Source organism: Geotrypetes seraphini, chromosome 6 (assembly GCF_902459505.1).
Source record: "Geotrypetes seraphini chromosome 6, aGeoSer1.1, whole genome shotgun sequence".
NCBI classification, from domain to species: Eukaryota; Metazoa; Chordata; class Amphibia; order Gymnophiona; family Dermophiidae; genus Geotrypetes; species Geotrypetes seraphini.
Genome location: NC_047089.1, coordinates 47,854,105 through 47,872,536, shown reverse-complemented (window position 1 = coordinate 47,872,536; position 18,432 = coordinate 47,854,105). Strand labels below are relative to the sequence as shown.

At 40.7% G+C, this 18,432-nt stretch overlaps 1 protein-coding gene across 1 annotated transcript in view; it reads right to left on the bottom strand.

Moving 5' to 3' along the window:
- PAN3 (poly(A) specific ribonuclease subunit PAN3) overlaps positions 1–18,432 on the bottom strand; it is a 168,373-nt gene that overhangs the window by 20,876 nt on the left and 129,065 nt on the right. Inside the window, exon 16 of the mRNA XM_033948019.1 lies at positions 11,256–11,320. Coding sequence (XP_033803910.1) covers positions 11,256–11,320 — 65 coding nt within the window. The remainder of the gene's footprint in view (positions 1–11,255; positions 11,321–18,432) is intronic.

The window sequence follows — 18,432 nt, the reverse complement described above, 5'->3', positions numbered from 1 at the left end:
ATCATTAAATGGAATATAAGACATCGACACTCCCCCCACCCCACCAAAATAAGAACCAAAAACCTTCTATGGCTCAGTAACCCAACTAAGGATTACATTTCTTATTTTGAAGTTGTTTGTCCTGGGGTGGTGTCCAGGGATAGCTGGTCCTTAACACAGCTATCTGGTCTCAAGGATCCTTGCAAATTAAGCTCTGTACTGATGTCCCTTTGTGGCACTGGGATGTAACTCATGATCACTATCCTCCTTGCACTCTAACTTGTCCCAAGTTTTCCGGGTCCCTTAGTCCCTTGCCGCCTCCTCCTTCCCGCAGTCCCGACAAACCTCTCGTCTCTAGCAGCAACTGCAGCACTCTACACACGCTGCTTCATGGCCTTCTACTGCCCTGATTTGCTCTGCCGCATCTCTGATGATGTCATCAGGGACGCGGCAGAGGGCGTCCTGGAGTCCTTTGTAGCGCATGTGCACTCTTGCCGCCACAGCTCGACAGATTAGGGATCAGGGAAGCACGTAGTGAGAGTGCGCATGCACGCTTAGCATTTTATTATATAGATTTTAGGGGTTTTGTTTCCCCCCCTGGTTGTGCTACATGCTCTCCCAAGCTTTTTTTCCCCACAACAGATCTCATAATATGAATCTGAAGCCTCTATTTGAATTTCACTGTCTGAACTACATGATCTCCAAGCCTCTTTTTTTGGCTTTCCAAGCTTTTCTTTGCATTTCACTGCTCTCCAAGCCTTGTGTTGAATCTCTCTGCCTGATGCTTTCCAAGCCTCTGTTTGACTTGCACAGGTGTCTTTATTAGGACTAAATGTTTAAGGGTTCTGGTTATTTCACTTCTTTTGCATCCTGCTACTCTGGTGAATAACTGGTAAGTCCATGATTCTTTCTTCATATATGTTTGGCATTTTGCTATTTTTATCATCTCTGTAGTAGAACTTATATTGTTCCTTTTTCTTTAGTTTGTGGATTTCTGTCTACTGTATCATTCTCATGCCTTTGAGAGGATTCACCATTCTTGCTCTACCTTTTCTAGTTTACCTTTAAGCTGTTTGTACTGAAAGCTTTCTGAGAAATGCTTGCTTTAGACCAAAGTATTTGTATGCATTTTTTGTCCTTGACTAGGAATATGACTTTTACATTGTATGTTGTTAGATAGCCTCTTCATGGTTTCTGTTATGGATAGATATTAGTTTTACAAATATGTTTATTCATGGTTCATGGCACACACTGTTTTAAACTACGGAAAATTGGTATTAATGGTGATGATCTGTCCTTGAATAACCCTGGAGATGATATGGAAAAATGTGCTTCCCAAAATAAGAAAAATTAATTAATGAAAACAAGATGAATAAAAGGACCAATCAGTACGGGCCCAGTGCCCTCGTAATAACCGTTGGCCCCGGGCAGGTGTTTATGAAGTGACAAGCACTTAGAAATGAATCTAAATAAACCCTGCCCCGTACATCATCTTGTCCTTATATTATATGTGGTTTGGTATAGAAAAAATATATCTATACGTAATAAATAATCGGGAGCACAATCATCCCCAGATTAAACCAAGAGGAAAGAAAATCACCCCAAAAAAAAAAAACCTCCCTGAAACCTACTACAAAAAAACACAAAATGTGAAAATGAAAAAACCAAAATGCAAAAAATGACAAAAATCATCAAAAAACAAAGAAAAATATAAATATAATATCCTCAGTCCTATATGGAGACCCCAGCCTGGCAACGCACTTTATGTTTTTCAAGTGATTATGTCCAACAATTGACCTCTAAATCGTCGATATTGGAGGACAATCATTTGGAATTAACTTCATCCTTTTCTACTATTAAAGACCAATGGATGAATAGAGGACACTAATACGAATGGATTTGCATAGTATGTCCTTGATTGAATATATTAAAAAACTAATGATCCCCAGAGGGTTAAGAATTCAAAAGCCACCTGGAATTTTTCAAGAGAATATTATTTTTCTGGAAAAGTGGGCAGCTATACTGAACAAGTGTTCCCTTGATCTAATGGTACTTATGGTGGACACTATAAACGAATCCACCATAGAAGTCACTAGAGAATCGGATGAAAAATTTCAACAGTTAACTACTGGCCCAGATTCTAAACAATTTCAGGATCAAATAGGAGAGCTTCAACACATTTTAGAAAATTTCCAAAAAAAACATAAACAGGACAAATTAAAAAAACTTCACAGGGATACCCAGGACTATTCTCAGGGGTCTATCTATCCCTGGTTGGGGAAGTCACAGGACTTACAAGACCCACAAGGGGGATCCCGAACTGAAACAAGTACTCGTGTGAGTTATCAGGGATTCTCGGACGATAACAACAGTTCCACAAGTGGGGAGGACACTAGAAATCAACCTGGCAATAAGAATTTTTTAGGCCGTACCCGGCAAGGTCAAGGCCAGTGGAACAGGCGCAGGAGAGGTCGAGGCAGAACCCAATACAATCAAGGGTCTCGACCTCAAACTCGATCACACAGTCCCCAAACTTATTAGTCACTAATATTTCGGGGACTAGTTTAACTTCTGATCAAATCCAGGTCCTTAATAAGGGCCTGTCTTTTGTTCCTACTGTTAAACATGACCCGTTTAAAAGTCAGTGTGACTTGGCTAGGATTATACGCAATCTACAGGTTAAACTGTATTTTTCTTCAGAGTCCTCCCATCAAGATAATTCCATATTACATCCCAAATCTACGTGGGTTCCTCCAGGGCCTAATGATCCCATTATTGCCACCTTTAGGGATCTTGTTCTGAGGGACCTACGTAATTTAGATTCTTCCCCTCCCAAAAAATATTATGCTAACATGACATCTGCGGAATTTCAGGCCCTTAATACCCTTAACCCTTTCAGGACCATAAGGATCGTAGGCCAATTTTTGTGGTTTTGACGACATTTTTATGGTAAAAAGGGCTTGCAGATGCCAAAAAATTGATTTTTTTTGTGAAATATCATTATTTTTATTTTAAAAAAATCACACTTCTGGCTTATGGACAGTGTGGCAAGTGAATCTTCTCGTCAATCTAGCAACGACGCTAATGAATGAATGTCGGAACCAGTTTGTTAAGGCAGTATCATATGGAATCCGTACATATCAAATTTAGAACTGTAGACTATCCCAATCAAAATTTATAGGATTTTAAAGTTATGGGACAAATATGTCCCTTGGTCCTGAAAGGGTTAAACAGAATCCTCAGCTTATTTTTAAACCTGCTGATAAGGGCGGCTCAATAGTTGTCCAAAATAGGGATCAATATCTGAAGGAGGTACAAAGGCAGTTAGGGGACACTATTAATTATAGTCGTCTCTCCCGTGATCCCACCAAGGAATTACAAGAAGCTATCACTTTGATTGTTCACACAGCATGGGAACAGGGGATGATTACCAAGGCAGAAAAACGGTTTCTATTACCTATTAGTCCCAGAATTCCTGTTTTTTATACCGTTCCTAAGATTCATAAATCCCTTACATCTCCCCCTGGCAGACCCATAGTTTCCTTGAAGAACACCGTGCTAGAGCCTTTGTCTCAATTTCTCGACTATTTTTTGCAACCCTTTGTATGTCAGGCCAGATCCTATATCAAGGATACCTCTGATTTCCTCCGTAAAATTGAAGGGATTGGTTCTCTTTCTTCAAACAGTATCCTGGTGACTCTTGACGTCGTGTCTCTTTATACTAGCATACCCCAGATTGAAGCTCTTAAAGTCGTTGAGTCTACTTTAAATCAACGGGACACTTCAGACAGAGTTTCTACTAAGTTCTTGTTGGATCTAGCTACCCTAGTTCTAACCAGGAACTACTTTAAATTTGATCAAGACTTTTTCCAACAAAATCAAGGGGTAGCTATGGGCACCACGGCAGCCCCAAGCATAGCCAACTTATTTATGACTAACTTTGAGGAACAACATCTATATGTCCATCCTTATTTCCAACAGATGGCTTGTTGGTTTAGATTTATAGATGATATTTTTTTCATCTGGACATCATCCATGGAAGCTCTTCAGCTCTTCATTTCGTGGATAAATTCTCTCACAACCAACCTCAGGTTTACTTATACTTGTCATACTCACAGTATTTCTTTTTTAGATACGGAAGTCATTTACAATGAGGGTAGTCTTTCCACCAGGATGCACCATAAACATACTGAAAGAAATAATCTTTTATCTTATGCCAGTTGCCATCCCAGATGCCTAAAAGCGGTGATTCCGATAGGCCAATTTTTACAGGCCAGGAGGATTTGTACCACTCTTCATGATTTTCAAATTGAAGCTAGGATCCTAAGGGATAAATTTTTGAATAGGGGTTATCCTGAGTCTGTCATTTGGAAAGCCTATTTACGTGCTCGTCACGCCAATAGAGATCTTCTTCTCATTCAAAAAAATAAAGAGACATCTACCAATCAAATTTGTGTCACTCCCATTCAACTCAATCTGCAGTGGTAGCTCAGAGTCTACATGAACATTGGCACATTTTGCAGTTACATCCTGCTTTTAAAGATCACCCGTGCATTGCTTTCACCAGAGGCAGAAATCTATCCGAGCACCTTGTTTCCTCGGACTTTACTACCCAGTATTCTCCTTCGGTAACAGAAGGTAGTCACGGCCCGTGTGGTCGTTGCTCGGTGTGTACTACTTCCCACCAAGGCAATTCATGGATACATCCTAAAACCTTGCGGATCTATCGGTTGAGAGCGGTTACATCTTGTGTTTCTACATACGTAGTTTATGTGATTTCCTGCCCCTGTGGTTTAATTTATGTAGGCTGTACTAGTCGGGCTATCAGAGTCAGATTGATTGAACATCGTAGCTGCCTTAAAACTGAAAAACTTACTGCTCCTATGGTGGCTCACAACTTAAAACATCATCACACATTCGCCCAACTTAGGTGGTGTGTATTGGAACAAATTCCTATCAACTTTAAGGGAGATAGACAAAATTATTTATTGGTAAGGGAGAATTTTTGGATTTCTAATTTACAAGCATTCCCCCCTCATGGTTTGAATAAGAATGTTGACAAATGTTTTACATAAAGGTTTATTTATTCCTTCATTTTTCGATCCAGTTGACACTTCTCCTACGTCACTACGTATGCGTTGTCCCAGGTGGGGCTCCTAAAGTGTTTTAAAAGAGCTCCTTGTTCTTGGCACTCATTTGTCAAAGCAGCTTGATTGTGCCGCTGCTGTGGATTACTCCGTCCTTTATATGTAGGGACTGGGCATATGAATTTTCAGTCAGTTTACTAACCTTTTTGATTTTCTTGCTCCCTCCTGACGAGGATATTGAAACAGGACCTGTCGAGTGAGCAAAACGTGTGGTGAACACTATTGAACAGTCTTTTTTGACTGCATGGGACTGAGTGATTTAAGTTTAACGGCGAATGGACCGACTTTTATGACTCTTCATTGAGCGAGTTTAAGTGAGCGGGACTGAGTAGCGAGCGGAATTGAACAGTGATGATTGGTGAACTCTGAACTTTGTCTCGCTCTGGATTTCCTGCAGCCACTTGAGCTAAGTATTTTTCACTGTTTTTCACTGTTTTTTATTACTTTCACGAACAATTTGTGACAGGTGCATAGGGCTCACTGCGTTGTGGATTGATGAACGAGACTGAGGATATTATATTTATATTTTTCTTTGTTTTTTGATGATTTTTGTCATTTTTTGCATTTTGGATTTTTCATTTTCACATTTTGTGTTTTTTTGTAGTAGGTTTCAGGGAGGTTTTTTTTTTTGGGTTGATTTTCTTTCCTCTTGGTTTAATCTGGGGATGATTGTGCTCCCGATTATTTATTACGTATAGATATATTTTTTCTATACCAAACCACATATAAGGACAAGATGATGTACGGGGCAGGGTTTATTTAGATTCATTTCTAAGTGCTTGTCACTTCATAACCACCTGCCCGGGGCCAACGGTTATTACGAGGGCACTGGGCCCGTACTGATTGGTCCTTTTATTCATCTTGTTTTCATTAATTAATTTTTCTTATTTTGGGAAGCACATTTTTCCATATCATCTCCAGGGTTATTCAAGGACAGATCATCACCATTAATACCAATTTTCCGTAGTTTGGACACACTGTTTTAGACAGATATTAGTTTTACAAACCAGTTTGTTTTTTTGATCTGAATATAGGATTATTCTAATGGTATGTTTTATATTTAAGAGATTTTTATATATCTATATATGTTGATATATGGATTTTTTAAAAGCAATTGATGCATTACATTTTAATTTATAGACTCCCGATGAAAACACATTATTTGTGTGTTAAAACACTGGCCGTTTCGAGCTAAGCTGTAATCCAATCTTATGTGATTCTCCAATAAAGTTTGTGTGTTCCTAAGGAACGACTATCCTTTCGTCCTCACTTTTTTCTAAATGTGCACCTCCTTGTGCGCTACCAGATGCTCCCTGGGGATCTCAACCATCCAGATAAGCTCTTCACATTAGATAGACAAATTCCAGAGAAAATGCCATATTAGGCAGAACAGTCTCCTTTAGATGACTCCAGCTTGTATCTTGGCCCCGCAGCCTCTGCAGCCCTTCCAACACCGAATCTTCAGGCTGACTGAGCCTTAAACCCTTGAGGACTCAGACATGAAAGGGGGAGGCGAAACACCAGAAAGGTTTCTGCAGGATGGCCAACAGGTGCCACAGAGGGATTGGCTTATCAGTTGCAGACTTCAGTCTGCTCCACTACGTAGGCAGAACTGAATCCTCATTGAGGGGGATCTCTAGCACCTAAAGCTGTCAAAAATTTGTGAAAAAGATGAAAAAGACAAAAAAGAGTGAACAAAAAGAAATATACAGATCAGAAAGACTCCTTCCAGCTTATGTGATGAAAGAAAAACTGAAGAGGGCAGCAGAGCCCTCTAGTGAAGGAGGAGGGATTCAAAAGCTGGAGTGGAATCCTTCTGCACGGCTCACAAGCATTGGGACATTATCCATCCATCCAGAATGATACACCTATTGCACTAGAATAAACTTTTAAACTTTGGTATTAGCTGTAGAGAAAAAACAACTATTACACGATTGAGTCATATTATTATGACCACTTGCTAATATCCAGAATAACTGCCTCTGGCAGCACAGATGGCAGCCAGATGCCATGGGAATGACTCAGTAAGATGCTGGGTGGTTGCTAGAGGTATCTGGATCTATGCAGTCTGCAGTGCATCCAACAGTTGCTGATGGGTGTGCGGTGGTGGATCCAGTCATCGAACATGTCAATCGAAGTGGTCCCACATATGCTTGATTGGGTTAAGGACTGGGGAATTTGAAGACAAGGGAAGTAGCTGGAAATTTTGGTCATGCTCTGCAAACCACTCACAAACAATGTTGCCTTGTCCTGTTGAAAGATCTCAGTGGCCATAAGGAGGACTGTTAACATGTACAGGTGAACTTGATCGGCAAGATACTCATATCGGTTGAGAGTGCCTTCCAGGAGGTATCAAGGGACCCAGACCATGGCAGGAAAACATTCCCCAGACCATAATGCTGCCGTCACTAGCTTGTGTATGTCCAACAATAATTGCTGGTTATTTGTTCTCGGTGGTTTTATGCTCGACACGCCAACATCCATCTGTTCAATGGAGCTCAAAACATGACTCATTGGGGAAGGCAACCCTCTGCCAGTCAGTGCAAGTCCAATGTTAGTACTCCTGTGCAAATTGTAGACATTTTTTTCCGATGAACTCTCATAAGCATGGGTGCAGTCACCAGTCATCTGCTCTGGAGACCCATTCGCCACAGGGTTCACTGCAGTTGTTTTGGACACATTTGTCTGGATGGCGAGTTGCTCCATGGTAGCTTGCCAATCGGCCCGTACAAACCTGTGCAGCCGACATACACATCTTGCATCGATGGCTTGTGCTGCCCAACAGTTACCATGTTGGGTCATTGAAAAAGTTCCATTCATCCACTCACAGTACACTTAAACCACAGAAGCCCGTGTAGAGTTCACAAACTCCACCATTTCTGAATTACTGCCGCCCTTGGCTTGGTAGCCAATGATCATGCCTTTTCCAATGTCTCATAAATTGCATTTTTTCCCCATGACAACCCACGGTTGCTATAGTGGCAACTTGCTGACATCCCACCTTATATACCCAGAAAGTTTGCACATTGACATGGGCATTTGTTCATTGGCTGTGCATCCCTGACAACAGAGGTAGGCGATGGGTCATAATAATGTGACTTGGCCATGTATAACTCATACAGATTTTCTGTAGAACAATGCAATTTTGTGAGTGGACCATAATGGTGTACAACAGCAATTCCCAAACTGTGAGTTAGGACCATAAATGCAGCCACATCATCTGTGAATGGCTTTTATAGAACCACAGCTGTTCCACCTTCTTCTGGAATTCCACTGTGACCTGTGCCCAGTAGTCTCAGTCAGCATGACTGTTAAGAAATTGAATGCTCATAGGCCCTGTTCCTCTGCCTTTCTGGGCTTCCTGTTAGGCTGGAAATCAATGTAATGTATTGGGGTCTGAAAACAATACAGTTGGTTGGTGCTACGGTTGCCACCACAGCTGCTGCAACTGCCTTCCTGCTTTGGAAAAGTTAGTGGATGAGGGAAGAAGTGAAAATATGTTATTTTGTTTTCATCATCATCATCATCTGGGATCATGCAAAATTTTCATATCTTAAAATGGGATCACATTAAAGCTTGGGATGCACCAGTGTTTATTCTATGCTACTGAAATTAAAAAATACAGTTCTCCTTAATAATACCAAATACAATCCAAAATATTTTTATACCAACCACAAAGGTATATTTACAAGAACCAATGACGACAGAATATGATAAATCTGAGATTGATCACTAATTGGTAAAGGCACTAAGCTCTGTTGGGCAATACTAGCTGAAATCTGTGCCCATAACGTATCTAACATGAAACAGTAATAATGAAAAACTTTTGCCATAAGATTTTTAATGTTTTAATAATCTGCCACAGATACTATAAATGAGTATATTGACTAGGAAAAGGGAACCAAATCATTAAGGGGTCGATATTCAAAGAGATTTAACTGGCCAGAAAAGGTTCCTGGACAGTTAAATCACTGGTTAGCCCTGGACAAGTCATTTTCAGTGTCACTAAAGCAAAACAGACTATTTTGGCACTTGGCCAGTTAAGTGCTGATATTCAGCACTTAACTAGTCGAGGTCACTGCATAAAAGTCAGTCCTAGCTTTATGTGGTGCCCCATCGTAAGTGTTGAATACCAACTCCAGAAACTCAAAAATTCAATATTGGAATCCCTACGTGGCCCAACGTAATGCCGGTGATAGTCAGCAAAATGCTGCCAGCTGAATACTAACCCCATATTTTCCAGATTAACATCAACAATAATTTAATAGACCCTCACAACAACACAAACATACCCCTCATGCAGAAAGTCTAACTACTATCCAAGCCAGAGAGGCAATTACTATTCATACATTTAGGGGTCAATTTTAATTCCCTGGATAATTTCCCTTTGAAATGTTTCTACTATAAAGTTTGTTAAGTACTATGTACCTGCTATTTCTGCAGGTAAGTGATCAGGGTAAAACAATATGCCTACATCTGACAATCAGACATGTGCTGTTGTCTTCCTCCAGCCTAAATGAGCTCTTTATTTAAAAAAAAAACTTAATAGTATTAAAATGCCTAGGAAATATAAAGAGAACAGAATATTGATGGATACATGGAAAACTTTGCATTATATCAGCAATTTAAGTCCAAACCCAATATATAAATCAACAAATCAATCTTTATGGCTAAACTCCAAGATTCAAATTGGCGGTTTTAAAATCGTATGGAAGCATTGGATTATTGCAGGTATACGGACTTTAGCTGATGTTATTTTAAATGGTAAACTGCTTGATTTTTCACAGCTGCAACATAAATGTGGTCTAAACAAATCACAAAATTTTAAATGGTTGCAGCTGAAGAAGGCTATTCAGGAGGGGTTCCCTGAATGGAAAAATCTTAACATTCAGTATAGTCTGGAATTCTTATGCTTTCAAGCGGATTTCTTGGGACACCAGGCCGCACAGTGGTATAAATTGATATCTGGATTTATGAATAAAAAACCAAAGACTGGTCTTAGAGACATTTGGAGCATTGAGATTAAGCATCAAATTTCTACATCTCAATGGCAACGAATTTGGTCTTGGAGAATGAGATGTACAGTGTCTGCATCTATGAGACAAACCTGGTTCTTTTTGTTACATAGAGCATTTTGGACTCCAGTTAGATTACAAAAATTGGATAGCTCTAAGTCTAATAGATGCTGGCATTGTAATCTGGAAGCAGAGCCTTTAGATCATTTATTATACTTTTGTCCCTGTATCATGGCCTTTTGGAAATCAATTTGGTCACAAATTAATTCTTTATAAGAAAACCATGTAGCTCTATCATATGATACAATCCTATCTGGGACGTCAATGAGAATAAAAAATCAAATTTCATCAAATAATAAACTTTTATTAATAATGAACGGAGTTGCCATTCAACATATCACCAGAAATTGGAAAAATTACACAAGACTTAATTACACCTTCTGGTGGAATTTGTTATGCCATATATACAAAATGGAAAGAACAATTGCTATACAAAAGGGGAATTATAATAACTTTAAGAAGATTTGGGGGCCATTGACAACTTATTGTAATGATTAGATGCCATTGAAAGTATAATTATAATTACGGGAGGGGGGTGGTATATAGTTATAATATAGATTTACTCAATATCTATGAATATAGCACATGTATGTTAATTTTTGATTATAATATCTGTGAAAAGGGTGGGTGGGGAGGGAGATAATTTATATATTTAAGAAGATAATAGAAAGAATTTCAAGTGATGTGTATGATTCAATTGATGTAATATTGTGTACTTGATAGAAGATGAAAAATGAATAAAGAATTGGAAAAAAAAAATAAAAATGTGTTTATAATGTAAGTCTATAACTAGTTTTATCTTAGCAGCAGAGGAACAATTTTGAACCAGGTTTATTCACACAGGCAAACGGCTTTGAAAATTGCCCTCTTGGTTGTCATTGTAATTCAACTCAGATTTTCTTTGAAAATGCTAAGCATGTTATAGCCTACACCAAACAGATGACAGAATGTGAGGTATATTTTAGGATCTCTGTTATCCCACTGCAGAAGAAAATAAACCTAAACACAAATTATATTCTAAACACTATAAAACAAGCAGGATTGTATTCCTTACTCTGGCCTCTCATTGATTGTTCCCAATTTTGCTAGAAGCCTAAACAACCTTCCATTTTGCACCTCCTACAAAAACAAGAAAGAAAATATATTATAAAATATAGCAACACAGTAACACAGTAGAGTTTGGCAAAAAAGGATCACTTGGCCCACCCATTTCTTGTCTATTCCTGCCTTGTCACCACAGAACTTAATCAAGTTTCAGTCATCTGTCACCCTTTTCCTCACCACTCTATAGATCTTATTCAAAATGATCTTTTCCCCATGTTGTGCCTGTAGAAATAATTTTTAACATGGTCTTCTATATCTGACTCAAGCAAGATTTAGGAAACTGTTTATATAACTATCACTGCTACTAGTATCCTATTCCAAAAATACTATCTCAGTAAAATGTCTTCACATTTCCAAAGACTCCTTTTCAATTTTGTTTCATAAAAATTCTACATTTGTGTACTTTATTGAAGCCTGCTGAACACTAAGTTTTCACCAGAATCCCATATCTTCTTTTTCTGGTATATAGAAAGTCAATCAGTGATAGCCACATCATTCTAGTGCACTGATGAAGCAGGAAAAAGAAAATCAAAACCATTGCTAGATACTCAAAATATAAAAGAACATGGACCCACCTTATTATGTCTCATGTTTAAAAAAAACAAAACACACTCCTCCCTAGAAGACTATAGGGCAATTTATAAAAGTCAACACCAAATGCTCAACAGCTCTGGTAGCCAGGCACTTATAACCTGCTCCTCTTGCCATGCTGGAAACTGGGGTACACTGAAGCAGAGTCACTATCCATCCTTAAAGGTGTTACTAAGTATTCAAAAAACTCAGGCCTCAGATCTACATTGCCCGACCAAAATATTTATAATAATAGAGCCACTCATGATCCCCTTCCTTTCCCCACAAAAAAAGAATGATCCTGTAAGCTCATATAATTATATCTCATCAACAAAATAATTGAGCAAAGACACCCCTACTACCTAGTAACAAATTTCTAGAACAAGATGTCTTACTTCAGTATCGGGTGATCACAAAGCTAAACACCTATCAAATGGACCTCAAAATCCAAAGGATAAAACTCCTAAGGTCCAAAAGCTCTACTAGAGTTTCACAATACTATCACTGGTCCGCTCTGGAAAACAAAGCCAGAGAGAAAAACTCCCCCTAACAAGAAGAAAAGGACTCTGGCTCAAAAACCGGGCTCAATATAAATGCTTAAAACTTTAAGAGGTCACCTGGCACTAAAGATACTTTAAGGGGTCCTTTTATCAAGCTGCGGTAGGGGTTTAACGCGCGTAATACCGCGCGTTAAAACTGCCTGCCGCGCTAGCCGCTAACGCCTGGATTGAGCAGGCGTTAGTTTTTTAGCCGGCCATGGGGGTTAGTGTGTGATGAAATGTCCGACGCACTAACCCCGCTAGCGCGGCTTGATAAAAGGACCCCTAAGTCTAAGAGGTAAATCAAAGTTCCAAGGTGTGAAAAAAAACCCTTCCAAACCATTGAAACTGATTGCAAAAGGTTTTAGACTTAGCTGAGCCTTAGTGTCACTGTGCTGTGCAATGCTTTTCAATGACGATTCAGTTGATGATTGTAATCCAGGCATGAGCCAACACTGCCCAAACACCCCAAAAACAAAATCAATTTTTTCTCAAAGAGTATCCTTGCTTCACATTGATTGCTGCATCAGGAAAAGCCAACCTCTGTTCAAAACTGCTGCACTGAATGTGTGAGGAAAGCTTGACGCTTCAAAAAGCCTTGAAAATGATGTCACACCAGCACAAAAATTCTAAGCCACACTTTTTTTTTATTTTTAAAGAGAATGCTCTTACTAAAGAAAAGACAAACAATAAGAATAAAAGCGTAGTAAGAGCGTTCTCTTTAAAAAAGTGTGGCTCTCTGGCTTTGTTTTACAGAGCGGACCAGTGGTAGTATTGTGAAACTCTCTAGTGGAATCTTTGGATTTTGAGGTCTATTTGATAGATGTTTAGCTTGGCTGGTGATCACCCGATACTAGAAATTTGTTACCAGCTCATATAATTGATCACACTTTTTTAAAATATAAAACTTTAAATAAACAATCAAACTCTGGTGTCAGTTCACTAACTGCAAAAAAGAGTGGAAGCAGCCACAAAGTATCAAGAAGGAACCAGGAGTCCGCTGAATAAACTAAAAAATATATTTAATAATGATAGCATAAAAATGAGGCAGAAGAATCCCCAATATGAGATAGAACCCAATACGGTTTGTGTTTTGACAACAACCGTCTTCCTCAGGAGTCCTTATGTCTGTGCTAAATCTCACTTATATGCAGGAATTTGTTGAGGCACAAGATCATACGTACTTGTTTGCATTCCTGTGCCTCTAAAATTACAGCACAAGTGAGTACGACTTTGGGGTTCAAAAGGGGATTGGACGAGTTCATGAAGGAAAAGGGGATCCATGGGTACAATTAGAGGGTTACTATACAGTACAGAAGGACATAAGAACATAAGAACATAAGCAGTGCCTCCGCTGGGTCAGACCTCAGGTCCATCCTGCCCAGCAGTCCGCTCCCGCGGCGGCCCGAACAGGTCACGGCCTGTCTGAGACACCAGAAGGGGCCCCCTTGCCACCTTGGTTTCCCATTGAGTTTTATCTTCCCATCGAAGTCCTAACCCTCCGGTCTTGCACATGCACGACCTGGTCGGATTTCTATACTTATTACTTGGTTTGCTTTCTATACCTGTGTTACATCCCAGCACCTCTCTCAGTATCCCACGATCCCCCTATCCCTCAGGAATCCGTCCAATCCTTGTTTGAATCCCTGTACCGTACTCTGCCTGATCACTTCCTCCGGTAGCGCATTCCAAGTGTCCACGACCCTTTGGCTGTAAAGTAATAGAATAGTAGAGTAATAGATCACTACAGGTCATTGACCTGGGGGGGCCACCGCGGGAGCGGACTGCTGGGCGTGATGGACCTATGGTCTGACTCAGCAGAGGCAATGCTTATGTGCTTATAAGTGAGGTTTACCACAGACATAAGGACTCCACCTCTGAAAAAACAGCGCTGAATATATAATATTAGGCCTAAAACGCAAGTGAATCTCTTACAAGAACACATTTGCAAGATACCCCATCTTGCTCACATGGTACAACCAAATATAGAAATTAGAAATAAAAATATGTAAACAAGATTTAACTGTCATGACTTATGAATAAATCCTCATATTATATTATATATTTCCTCCCGCAATGAGCAAAATATTAGATTAGGTTCTTACCTTGGTAATCTACTTTCTTGTAGAGAGGGACAGGAGTCCTGACTATTGGGTTCTCTCCCCTTACCCGCAAGGATTGGAGAAGGCATCATTTACATTTTTCTTCTACTCTATCTCCTTGTAACAATGGGCAGTGCCTCAGTCCCTCAGTATGTTTCAAAGCAATAGTTATCTTCTAGGAAGAAGAAATTCCAATTTGTTAAGTCTTTTCTGCTTTGCAATAAGAAAAAGTTATTAATTCAAAAAAAAAAAAAAATCCCATAACTTACAAGGTGGGACCAAACAAGCCACCTACCTGAGTGCAACCAGCATTAACAGTTAAGCCACCAAAAGGCTAACATATCATCTTGTTTCCCAGCACCACATTCTTCAGTACTGCTTGTGCGATCCCAAACATCTGAAGAAACCCAGACAAGTCTGAGGCAGGAAACACAAGCATTTGGAAACACCCATACCTGACAAACAGGAAGCAAGCAAACGCAATATCTGACAGGGTGGGTGTCAGAACTCCTGTCCCTTCCTACAGGAAAGAAGATTACTGAGGTTAGAGAACCTAATATTCTCTTCCAATGCAGGGACAAGAGTCCTGACTATTGGGACGCACCAAAGCAGTCCCTTCAGCCTAGGGCGGGGCAGATAAGAGCCTGCTGTGAGCACCGAGGACCCAAATGTGGCGTCCAATTGTGCCTCAACATTCACTCTGTAAAACTTGATAAAGGTATGGAGAATTGACCAAGTAGCTGCCCTCAGGCGGAATTGCCCGGAATTCTGCCCATGAGGCAGCCATGCCTCTGGCAGAAGACACTTTCAAAAAGAGATTGGTAGCTGCTTACCATAGCCAATGTATGCTGAGGAAAAAGACATATGAATCTACCTGGAAATGGTCGCCTTTGAAGCTTGCTTTCCCTGCTTGCTAAGGTTGGTCAATGGAAAAAGGTGGTCCAAAAGACGAAACTTTATTCGTCACCTCAAGATAACGGAGAACTCTCCTCATGTCCAGCAAAGCCAATACTATGTCCTCTTTCCTGAAGCCTGTGACATGGAACCCTGGAAGTTGGATCTCCTGATTTACATGAAAAGTCCAAAAAAACAAAAAAAAAACAAAACATCTAAAAAGTGTCCTAAATGGCTACTTGGACGATCAAAAAGCCTGATCGTCCAAGTACCCATAACCAAAGCTGGTTTTTAGACGTATCTAAAACCAGCTTAAGCCTTTCCCCTGCCTCTAAACGCACAGAGAGAAAAGAGGCGTGTTTAGAGGAGGGGAAAGGGTGGGCGGTGGGCTGACCTACACCTAGGCATGCAGCAGGTATAACCAAAACCTTAGGCAGGTTGCCTAGTCGGCACTTATACCTTTTTGACTTAGACGAAGTCAAACCAGGTCTAAGTGCCGAAAAAGGGGCCGCTGAGCTGATGGCCGCTGGCGCGATCAGTTCAACGGCCCGGCAACCTACCCACCCACCCACCGCAACAGGAGAGATGCCTCATCTCCCCTACCGTGATGCGATCACCCCTCTACCTGAACTGCCGTGACCCGCGGCAGGAGAGATGCCCAATCTCTCTTGCCGCGATACATCACCCCCTCCCGACGATATCGGGGCAAGAGGGAGCCCAAGCCCTCTTGTCCCGGCGATCATGCCCCCCCCCCCCCGCCGAGTACGATCCTGGCCAAAACCCAAGAAGTAGCAATATTCCATGCTACCGATACAGAGCAAGCAGTGGCTTCCCCCACGTCTTTCTCAATAACAGACTATGGACTTTTCCTCAAGGAACATGTCCAAACCTTTCACTAGAGGAAGCTAAGTCCAGTGCTCCCTTCACCCTTTCACATGCCCCACAGCACGTAGTACATAGACGCTCCTCAGCCATCCATTCAGCACAAAGTTGGCATGATACAGAGGTAGAAAAGCCTAGCGAGTCCATAAAGCTCAATTACTAACAAAATTGAGATGCTTTGAGGCAGAGAGAGGCTTTTAAAATAAAATTTGGAAATCCAAGATGGTCAGTACTGCAGCATTTTGGTGCAAAAACCCCCAAATAGCCTGGGGAAGCAAAATGCAAAGTCATAGGGTTCTAGGCTATAGTAAAAGAGAGGGAAGGTTGGCAGTTCCTGATCAATACTATCAGGCAGCACAGCTGAGAGCTCAGCTGGAATGGAAAACACAAATACCTAAGCAGTGGGTGGATACTGAACAAGCTGGAGGGGGTGTTTCCCTTTGATGGAAGACAGCCAGAGAACTGAAGACATTGTTGGGAGTGGAGAGAGAAGCAAGAATATAAGAACAGATTACACCCCTGTTTTGTTGGCAAAGTTGTCTGGAGAGGGAGATGGAAAGTGTTGGCGGGGATGCGGGCTTCAAGGTACCTAACTGCAAATGTGGTGGGACTGTGGAATGGCCTAGGGATTTTGGATTTCTATATTTCATGTTTTATCTTACATTTTCGATAAGGCTCTAGATCCCTCGACTGGATTAGTATTTCTGCATCATTATGACACTATTTGGAATGAGGGCGAAGTTTGCTTTGCCAAACTGTTTCTAATGGCAGCTCGCCTTGTGCTGGCCACCAGTTGGAAACTATCTGCTGCCCCAGATATACAGTTGGTGCTGAATAAATTGGATGATTAGCACTCTTTGTTTATAGGCTGACGGTCTTAAAATATTATAGGAAGGGGTTTTATTAGGAAATGGCAAATAAGGGAGACAAGGCAGGAAGAGACGACTCAGACACAGGAGGGGACAGCTAAATAGCAAAGGGAGACAATGTAGGAGCAGAAAAGGATATTGTGAAAGAAACAGTAGAGACAATCAAGCGTAGAAAGTCTAAGAAGATAACTCAAAGAGAACTCAAATGTATGCATACGAATGCTAGAAGTCTGGGAAACAAAATGGGGGAATTAGAGACAATAGGAAGACGAGATGAACTGGAAATCATTGGCATAACAGACACATGGTGGAATGAAGAAAACGAATGGGACACAGTACTACAGGGATTCAAACTACACAGAAGAGATCGAGTAGGGCAGAAAGGTGGAGGTATTGCCCTATATGTTCAGGAAGGAGTAGAATCTGTTGGAGTGGCTAAGACGGAAAAGAAAGAGAAGCTGGAGTCCCTCTGGATCAAGATCCCTAGACAAAATGGCGCAGACACAAAAATTGGCCTTTACTATCGACCCCCAGGGCAGACGGAGGAAACTGACTCAGAAATGATAGAGGAAATCAAACAAGAATGCAAAACAGGCAATGTAATAATCTTGGGAGACTTCAATTTCCCGGGGATAGACTGGAACATGGGAACCTCCAACTGCGGCAAGGAGGCCAAGTTCCTCGAGGCGCTAGGGGATTGCTTCCTGGAACAAATAGTAAGGGAGCCGATAAGAGGCAACACAACCTTGGACTTGGTCCTAAATGGCCTCACGGGACCGACAAAAGAAGTAGAAGTCACGGTTCCGCTGGGGACGAGCGACATCGGGAAAGGGAAACGTACCAAAACCCTAACCACGACCTTAAACTTTAAAAAGGGTAAAAACGATCGCATGAGAGCCATAGTAGAACAACGGCTTAAGAAAAAGATGTACAAAATTAAAACGTAGATCATGCATGGTCCCTACTGAAAAATACTATCACGGAAGCACAAAATCTATATATTCTGCAGATTTCCAAAGAAAGGAAAACTAAAGGTAAAGGAGAACCGGCATGGCTTACCAGACAGGTGAAGGAAGTCATAAATAATAATAATAATTTTATTCTTATATACCGCCAAAGCCATAGTTTGAGGCGGTATACAGCAAGAGGCGCTGGACAATCAGCGAAGAGGTTACAATCAAAGTCAGCAATACAATCTTACATAATAAAGAATATGAAAGCTAAAAGGTTCATAGGGTTACAGGATTGAATAAGAAGTGGTGAGTAGATTC